This window comes from Crocodylus siamensis, chromosome 11 (genome assembly GCF_052110815.1).
Source record: "Crocodylus siamensis isolate JL-2025a chromosome 11, ASM5211081v1, whole genome shotgun sequence".
Lineage (NCBI taxonomy): Eukaryota > Metazoa > Chordata > Crocodylia > Crocodylidae > Crocodylus > Crocodylus siamensis.
In genome coordinates this window covers 4478394-4487579 of record NC_143405.1, presented here as the reverse complement: position 1 = coordinate 4487579, position 9186 = coordinate 4478394, and the positions used below count along the sequence as shown (strand labels likewise).

General features: G+C 51.0%; 1 protein-coding gene across 1 annotated transcript in view; it reads left to right on the top strand.

The window, feature by feature from the left end:
- Nucleotides 1-312: 312 nt before the first annotated feature.
- The window catches only part of CCDC187 (coiled-coil domain containing 187), a 52535-nt gene continuing 43661 nt past the window's right edge, over nucleotides 313-9186 (top strand). Inside the window, exons 1-8 of the mRNA XM_090022020.1 lie at nucleotides 313-574; nucleotides 809-1005; nucleotides 1495-1538; nucleotides 2316-2427; nucleotides 3603-3672; nucleotides 4416-4939; nucleotides 6840-6956; nucleotides 7758-7847. Coding sequence (XP_089878146.1) covers nucleotides 954-1005; nucleotides 1495-1538; nucleotides 2316-2427; nucleotides 3603-3672; nucleotides 4416-4939; nucleotides 6840-6956; nucleotides 7758-7847 — 1009 coding nt within the window. The 5' untranslated portion in view covers nucleotides 313-574; nucleotides 809-953. The remainder of the gene's footprint in view (nucleotides 575-808; nucleotides 1006-1494; nucleotides 1539-2315; nucleotides 2428-3602; nucleotides 3673-4415; nucleotides 4940-6839; nucleotides 6957-7757; nucleotides 7848-9186) is intronic.

The following is a 9186-nucleotide window of genomic DNA, read 5'->3' as shown; positions in this document are numbered from 1 at the left end:
TGCTGCCCGGCCCAGCCCCTGAGATCCCATCCATGGCTTCCACCCACAGCCCTGGGCCCTCTGCCATGTGTTTGCAGGCTGAAATCCTTGCCCAGGCCCCTCGCTCGGGCAACAGCTTGGCACTGTGCCGTCACTCCTGGCCCCCGAACAAAGAGTCCAAACAAAGGTGTGTTCCCTGCTCAGCCCCGGCCTCGCCCGCGCTTTGTGGCGCCCTGGGGGAGTGCCTTGCGGCTCACCTTCCCTTTAGTTTTACACCCTTGCAGCTGGGTGCCTGCGCGGCAGCGCTTGAGCTCGGCGGAGAGATGCAAGGGGCAGCAGCCAGACCTGTTTAGAGCAGAAAAGTGGGGGCTTTGCAAAGGGATCTCTTCCCTCCCCTCCTGGGGCTGGGGGCACTGACGTTCATCTGTTCGAGAGATACTCCAGCCCTTCAGCGGGACCGTCTCCCCGCGTGGCCGGAGAGAAATGGTGCCTTTCGCAAGAGTGTGCCCCGGCACAGCTAGGCGGGAGGACCATGACGCTCTCCCCCGCCCCAGGTTCGTTACGGCCCTGAACGATGTCGCTAGCAAAGAGCAAGGTAAGCTGGTTCTTCGGGGCCCGTCTTCCCCCAGCTCCCCTGCTCCAGGGCCCGGGCTCTAATCACTGCTCTGCACTGGCAGAAGGTGGGGCCGAGTTGCACCTTACAGACTAGCTAAATCAGTCTTGCTTTGTCAGATGCCGACCGGTTTCATAAGAGCTTACAGGCTAACTAAATCAGAGAAGAGGAGGGTGCAAATATGCCCTGCCCTGACTACCTCTCTCTCCCGAGCAGGACGGGGTGGTCACCAGTGATCAGCAACTGTCAGCAAGGGAAAGACTTTTCTGCCTATCCGAAGCCGTTTGATAACACCCATCCTTACTCTGGCTCGTGCAGCAGTTTTGAGCTCACTCCGACTCGACCCGACCCAAGCTGCGGCATGGCTTGGAAAGCAAGCAGCTTTGCAAATGAAGAATCAGCCACTCGGTCGGGTAAGTGGTGGATGGATTTGGACTACAGAGTCAAAGGACTGACAGACTCTCCCTATTTTTCTTTTTAAACCAGCAATTTTTGCAGCCTGAAGGAAGACTCTGGGTTGTTGTACTCTTCTCTAGCAAGTGTTTTTAGTTGGGATAAGTACTGGCTGACAAACAAAAAATAGGAGGTTTTCAAAGCAGCTCTTATCAATCCCTGCTCCTTTTCACGTACAGGTGAGGTGCAGGCTTGGGAGAGCTAAAGCGAGCCATAAATCTGAGTGGAGACAATGGCACTGAAGCCTGATAGTGTTAGATGAGGTATAAACCCAGGCGGGCGAGTGGAGCAGTGGCTGGGACAAGCTCCCGTGCATAAGGTTGTTCTGCACCTCTGCGGCACTGGCCCGCCCCATACTTTTCCAGTTATCCGCAGGGGGAGACCAGCTCTTGGGAGGAGAAGCGTCGCAACATGTGGTAGCCTTATTCTCATCTCTGTCTTCTCCCTAGATGTGGCTTTAGCTTGGAAGAGACTTCACCAAGCCAAGGACTTGGTAAGTGAGGTTTGCAACAAGCTCTCAAATACAAATAAAGGTTTTGCCCTAACTGGGGCTGGCATCCTGCCCCCAGAGTCCATGACCAAACTCCCATTCACTTCGATGGGGCTGGGATTTCATCAGATACCCACAGCTCTGGCCTCCTTTCCACCCTAAGAGCAGGGTGAGAGCATGGATAGGAGCCGGAAAGACCTAGATCCCTGAAATCGCGCCCGTCTTCCTCTAGTGCAGTGGTTTTCAACCTGTGGTCCGGTCCCCTGCCGGTCCACAGACTGTGTCTAAGGGGTCCGTGAAAGAGGACTATGATCGATCGACAGTTACTTACAATGAAAAGGGTCCTGCAATTTTTTTAGGGGTCCACAAATAATAATAAAAAAAGGATTGAAAACCACTGCTCTAGTCCCATTGACTCCTTTCAAATTGCATGCCCAAGAAACGTGGCTGCATTTGCAGGGTCTTGGCGTGGGACGGGTGTTTATTGGCTTCTGCTGACACGTCTCTAGACACGAACAGACGTCTGGTGAAAACATTCGACCTCGTTGGAAGTACAAATGATGAAGAACGAGTTAGTTCTGCCTCTCGTCTTTCCCATCAACAACATTCCTCCCAACCGTAAGAGCATACCAGGCGTAACATGCCCAGACCTGCCAGCGTTTACACACCCCGAGTAGCTGGGACTTAGCAGTCAGAAGCGGCATAGGCCAGAGGGAAAAAAAAAAGGTTACAGAAATGCAGCATATGCCCCTGTTAAAAAGGAAATCTGCCCTTTTACAGCTCCAGAGAATTGAAAACAAGTTTAGTCATCAGGAACAGAGCTACACCAACGCTCGGCAAGCCAGGAGAAGACTATGGCATGAAAGGAGCCCTGGTGACTTTCCATTTACTGGTGAGATGATGCTGGGAGTTGGGACGGCGGCTGGGGGGGAACAAAAGAGCAACGGCTGGGTGATGTCGGTGGAAAAGAACCAGCTACTCGGGGCTGCCCAGGCTGTAGGAGCATGCGTTTTCTGCTTAAGACAGCTACTGTATTGCCCATCGGGTTTTACAACACACAAGCCACCTGACTATCCCGTGGCTAGTCCATCTATTCATTTCAACTCACTGCATCAATCAATGATCTCCCAAGGTCCCGTCCAGCCTTAATGTCTATGAAATCGAGGTAAAAGCCGTCCGCTTTGCTAGTGCTGGGGTTTTTGCATGGACATCATGCACATAAAAAGTAAAAACCATACGCTGTTCGGCAGCGCGCTTCAGAAAGGTTCCCTGGGAGTCAAAAGGGGACGAGGAAAGAAGCAGGAAGTTTCCCCGACCTCTTGAGCACACATGCCAAGAACGGAGTTTTTTTATTTCCACATTTGCTGGATATTTGTTTTCCTAAGTGCGGGTTCATTGCAGCAAACTGTTCAAGCTGACAACTGGGGGATATTTATGGAGGCTATTTCTTCCCTGAGCACCGGGGCTTTGCACTGCACCATTCCCATGGAGATGGCTTAACCTTGCCTGAGGTCCCTGTCTTGTTAATAAGGAAATAAGAGATGCATGGGGAGCTAATCTGCTGCAAGGAAATGGATGCTTTGCTGAGGTTACAGCCTTCCCTTAGGTTTTTGGTTGTAGCCGTGTTGGCCTAAGGTTACAGCGTTTACATATGAATTTTATTTCAGTCTCAAAGCTCTAAGGAGAAAGAGGGAGGGGAAATAGGGATTGAAATGCAGTCCTGCAGCTTAAGTGGCACTAGTCCAATACGCACGCGGCCCAGGGGCAGGCAGCATCGTTTAAACACGGTGTCCTGTGGGATGCATGCAAACTGAAATCTAGCTAGCTCGACTAGCAATCACATTCAACATGGGGTAGCACTGGCTTTCATGCAGGCTAGCAGCTGGGGATGCCCATGAAAAATGAAGGTGGCAGAAACAACGCTGCTCCGAGCCACGGGACCTGGGCCAAGGCCAGACCGGCCCGTTCCAGGGTCAGTGTCTTTGGGGAGGCAATCGTGTCCCTCCAGCCGGACCTGAACTTGGGACAACCCCGGCCCTTTACTGACTTAATCCCACTGTGTTACAGCAAGCCAGGCCCTGCCAGCCGGATCTGTTTCCAGCGAAGGCGAACGCAGCGGGAGCGGTCCATGCAGCAGGTACAGCGCAGCGACGGGAACGCCTAACCCGTGGTTAACTAGCCGGTGTTTTAGGGACCTTGGCTGACCAACTCCGATCAAACGCCAGACCGCAACTCCGACCTGTGCTTCGACAGCGGTCAGCATGTCAGAGACCCAACCCCGCTAGCACCCAGTGGAGAGTCCCCTTTTGCTCCAAGGCTTCAGCTTTGTTCCTCTTCCAGCTGAGCACACGAGAGCGAGCATCACCAAGTGCTTGGAGTCGAAAGTGTTGTCAGGACACCAGGGTTTCCTGCCTAGCGCTGAAACAAGCCTGGGGCAAGACCTGGAGCAACTTGCTTCACTTCTTTCTGCCTCATTCCCTCCCTCGCCTCCTGCTACACAGGGAAGGTCGATCACAGTGGGGCCTGGAGACCCTCCCAGAGGGTGCTCTAGAAACCCCAGTTGGCATTTACATCAAAGAAAATCATAGAGAAGCCAGGTTGGAAGAGACCTCCAAGGGTCATCTAGTTCAACCCCCTGCCTGAGGCAGGATCATTGCTAGCCCAGTCATCCTCTACACATCCAGCATCTAACCTCTTAGTAAAACTCCCGTCAAGCCCCTCACTAGCACGTTGGCTGACACGGCCATTCCCAGGGGCCCTACGTCCATCTTCCCCTTTCTCTAAAAGGCAGTGAAAACCCATGCAAGTGTTTTTTTCCCCTGTTCTTTGACAGCCACGAGGCAAGACATGGTCCACCTAAATGATTCCTCTTCCTTGCAGGGGGAAGTCCCACTCGGCGACATGCAGCCCCGATACAGCGGAGGTCGGAGGCGTCACAGCCGCAGCCAGGACTTGGGCGGCCCCGTGGAGTCCGCGTGCACCCGGGACTCAGGACAGCATTGGTGACCGGGAGGAGAGAAGCAGGCAGAGCCTCATGAGACCGAGGGGGGGTGCTCCTGGCTCCCCACCCCAGCCCCCTGCATGCGTCCATCGGTTCTCAGCCGGCTCAGGGGCCATCTGGGGAGATGCTTCTTTGGACAGGGCACGCCAGCCTGCCACACCCTCCATCTCCAGGACCAAGGGTCCGGTTGCTCCGGAGCTGGAGGGGCCGAGGAAAAAATCCCATGCTGGAAAGCTGCAGCAACTCAAAGAGAGGATCCGGGAGCAGAGGCAGCGGCACCGGGCTCTGACCCAGGGACAGGAGCAGCCGTGCGCGGCCTACGCCGGGGACCTGCTGCACGGACGGCCGCTGAAAAGAAAGGTTCGCAAAGTGGCAGCTGCTCCCGCAGCCCCAGTCTACAGAGGTCAGTAACCCTTGTTGTCCTGGGCTGGACTTGCAGCCTGCTGCGTGGCTGGTGCTAGGCATGAATCGGTGCCTTTCCCCAGGGGGCCCGGCACTTACTGTCAGCCTGATCGTGTCCCGGGGCCCGGGTCTTGGAGCAGCCCTGTTTACAAGGAGGCCTGGCTTTGGCAGCTATAAATGACATGGACCCACCAGCACCACGTGCTGTTGCTACAAGCGGCAGCTGCCTGGGATGGGTGCAGCCTCTCGACTGCCACGCCATACCACGCCGCCGTGCAAGCATCCCCTTGGCCAGCTACACTCGTGATAACTTGCTTGCAGTAGTCACTGAGAATCAACCACCACCCCACAGTCTGCTCATAAACCCTCCGCCCGAGCGCCCTTTTCCAACATGTCTAAGCTTCCAGTCACAAGACATCCACCCTTCTCCCCCCACCCCAGGTTTCCTTCTCTCTTGCCACATAAACAGGAGCCCCCTTTTACTGCACCAACACACAGAGAAGTCAGTGAAGTTACCCCATTCATTCTTCTCCTTGGGGTTGCAGGTTTGGGGCTGCAGGTTTGCTCACAAAAGAAATGGCTTATTTAGTTGCCACGATTGAAAGTCCATTGATGCATCTTAGGGAAGGAGACGCACTAAGGAGGCGCACTTGGACTGGTTTCAAGGTGTCCATCCATTTTATTATCCCTTTGACCTCCCTGCCAGCATGGAGGAGCCAGTCTGCCTTCCCTGCATACTGTGCACGACATTTGCAAGCTAGCAAGCATGAGAAGAGAGTCTAACAGTAGCCCAGCAGCATGGAGGGGGACAAGGGGCGATTTAAAGCAGTTGTGTAGTTCAGCACGTACAACTGAGGATGTCAGTCCATTCGCTAGAGCTAGCACGGTTCTGAAGCATCAGGCTCTCGGCCTGCTTTCCTGCTGCTGTTGAGCCCAAAGAGCTGTGAACGCAGTTGTAACCACAGCTCCGGCTTAAAGCAATGCAAAATCTCTGGTTTCCGAAGAGGCACCGATGGGCTGACCTAACCAGCTACACAAGCATGCTTGCTACTAAGTCCAGTCCATCAGCCTGGCTGTCATTGCAGCTAATGGAGGGCTAGGGCTGCATCACACTAGGGAAAACAGGCTGAAAATGGAAACATAGCACTGGCAAGAAATAATTGGCAATACTACAAAAAAAATTACGTTAAAAGTATTACTTTTCTAATATAACACAATGATTCACTTGGTGAGGAAGGAGAAATCAACACTGTTACTCATGATTAGATATCTCAGGTATCCAGGTTGTAGCTGTGCTGGTCTAGAGGCAGAAGGAATCAGGACTCGTGGTAGAGGTGATATCTTTATTAGACCAACTAGATTTCTGCAAAAAAAAAATTATTTAATTGCAAGCAGCTTTCTTCAAGCATGGGAGAAAAGATTGCAAAAGTTCTCCTGGGTTGAAATGAAAGTTCATGTTTGTGCTCAAAAGCTTGCAATTAAAGACTTTTTTTTGAAAAATCTAGTTGGTCTAATAAAAGATATCACCTCTACCACAAGCCCCAATTAGATAGCTCCACATTCCTGTTTCCCGTAAGTTTTGGCCAGGCAACCTTTCATGCCAGGATGGTTTGGTGGTTAGTTCAGCAATGATTTACTGGATCTCACTCCAGTTCCCTGTGGGCACATATCCACTTCACAAAAGGCCCCCCTCTCAATCCACAACAGCAGTCTTTTGTCACCTATCCTGGGGCAAAAACCCAGTGCCAGGGTGTCTGTCTGACCACAATTTAAACTGTTTCAAATGACTCGTGCATGGCTTCAAATTGGCTTCTACTTTTCACTTGCGCATCAACCCTACTGCTGCTGGCAAAGGTGCTTGCCCTTCTCCCTGACCATGTCTAAGGTTTCTGTTCCTCTAGGGTTTAGTGCCGTGGATCTGCAAGCTGCTCAGTCCCTGCCTGGAAAAGAGACTGAAAGATCACAAGCGGCAAAGTTCATGGACACTGAATGCTGGAGGGATTACAACTACTGTCCAGGTGGGCGCTGCCAGGAGGGTAACACTGCATTAAGTAAGGGTGGTTTTTTTCAGATATTTCCATATATTCTACAATATATGGGCTGATGAGCCAAAATACTGCCCAAATAGCATGTGTGTGTGACAGCGAACACTGGAGTCCAAGCTGTTAGTCACCCGGGCTTGGTCAGAGGTTTTGCCTTTTGTTGGACATGTGCTGAGAAGCAGGAGGTGGTTTCACTGCACAGAAAGCCTCTCCTGCTGGTTAAAAACCATCATAAATAAAGCAAAGAGGTCCTTTTTCCTAGAAAAAGGCAGACTTTTTTTTTTGCTGTCTCCTCTGAAAAACAAAAACAAACAAAAAAGCAGCTCTATATGGTCCACAGAAGTTTTATGGCAAGTCTCTGCTGAAATTAGAGTGCACTGGAGTGGGCCCCAGGAGCCTCAAAATACTGCAGGGTAGCACTACAGCACTTGTTGATTATATATATATATATATATCTATATAGATATAGATATAGATATAGATATATATGATATAGATATAGAGATATCTATCTCTTGATAGATATCTATCTATCTAGATATAGATATTAATATTCTATAGCACCACCCCTCTATATAAGCACAACAATGAAGAGTCAAGGTAAACTCGTTATGTCTATAATCCAGAGATGTCATTAGCAATGAAAAGCAGGTTGCAGCGGCCCGTTAGGGATATAAATTTTCCAGGGCTGAAGACATAAGCAAAAGCAGTCGTGTTCACAATTCAGTTCTCTCTCTCTAAAACCTCTCTCCTCTGTGTGTTTTCTCATGGCTAAAGCCCAGAGGGGGCCAAGTGCGACACAGAGGAAAAAGCAAGGACTGACTCCATCCAAGTCCCCCGTCCCTAAGAAGACACGGATAAATAAAGGTAAAAGATACAAGTTATGTGGACCAAATAATCCCCTGGCAATGGGGAAGTCACAGGACCTGTGCAAAGGGGCCAGAGAAAAAGTGCTTGACTGGCAAAATAACATGGTTGCTGTTAAATGGGTGCTTGAACCCATGCATCTACAGGGTAGCTTTGAAACATGTACTTTAGGAGTATGCCATGTCCTATCATCTTAAATGCAACCTAGCCCTTAACTTTGTGACCATTTTCTCAAATTAGGGTTTAGCAGAGAAAGCAGCAATGATTCAAGTACTAGTAACAACAGTGCTGGTGTTCCAGGAACCAAGTATTGCGAGTGTGAACAGGTAGTCTGGAGGGGCAGAGGGGGTCCTGTACTAGTAGTTGTGCCCGATGGGGTCATTAAGACGTGGTGAAAATAGTCAATCTCATGGTCAATTTGGAAGTGTTGCACTCTTGTGCACATGAGATGCTTCTTGTGGTTTCAAGTGACTCTGGTGTCCCTCACTTTGGCTGCACCGATGCACCATTGACCAGCAGCAGGATTTAACCAAGCGTGGCATTCCCCAACAGTGGCATGTAGAGTCTTATCTATTATATACGCAGCGTAGTGTGGCTTGAATAAATACAGGCTGGGCTTTTCAGGGAAGCACAGTGGAGCTGGGCACTGAATTCTCTCAGGCTCGTGGACCAATCTTGACAATTTTCAATCATACTTTGAACTGCTAGAGCAACTCTGCGTGAGGAAGGGCAGCCTCTTTATACGCCTGAACGTACATCTCTGGCTGCAAAGTTCATGTTCCCCACGTTTTCAAAGAGAAACTTAAGAGGAAAGGAGTTGGAAAAGTTATCCCCTCACCCTAATACATTTAATGCCTCTATTTTGTTTTACAAACAAACTAAAGAAAGTGTCCTGCGGAGAAGGGCAATGAAAATGGTTTGGAGGCTGCGGCGCACGACTCGAGGAGAGGCCGAGGGAACTGGGTTTATTTAGTCTGCAGACGAGAAGACCGAGGGGGATTGAATAGCAGCCTTCACCTCCCTGCCGGGGGTTGCAAAGAGGATGGAGCTGGACTGTTCTCAGTGGTGGCAGATGACAGGACAAGGAGCAATGGGCTCAAGCTGCAGCAAAGAAAGTTGAGGTTGGATATTAGGAAAAACTCTCTCACGAGGAGGGTGGTGAAGCACTGGAACAGACAACCCAGAGAAGTGGTGGAGTCTCCATCCTTGGAGGTGTTTAAGACCCGGCTACAAGAAGCCCTGGCTGGGATGTTGTAGTCGGGGCTGGTCCTGCATGGAGCAGGGGGTTGGACTAGATGTGACCTCCTGAGCTCCCTTCCACCCTCATCTTCTATTGTCC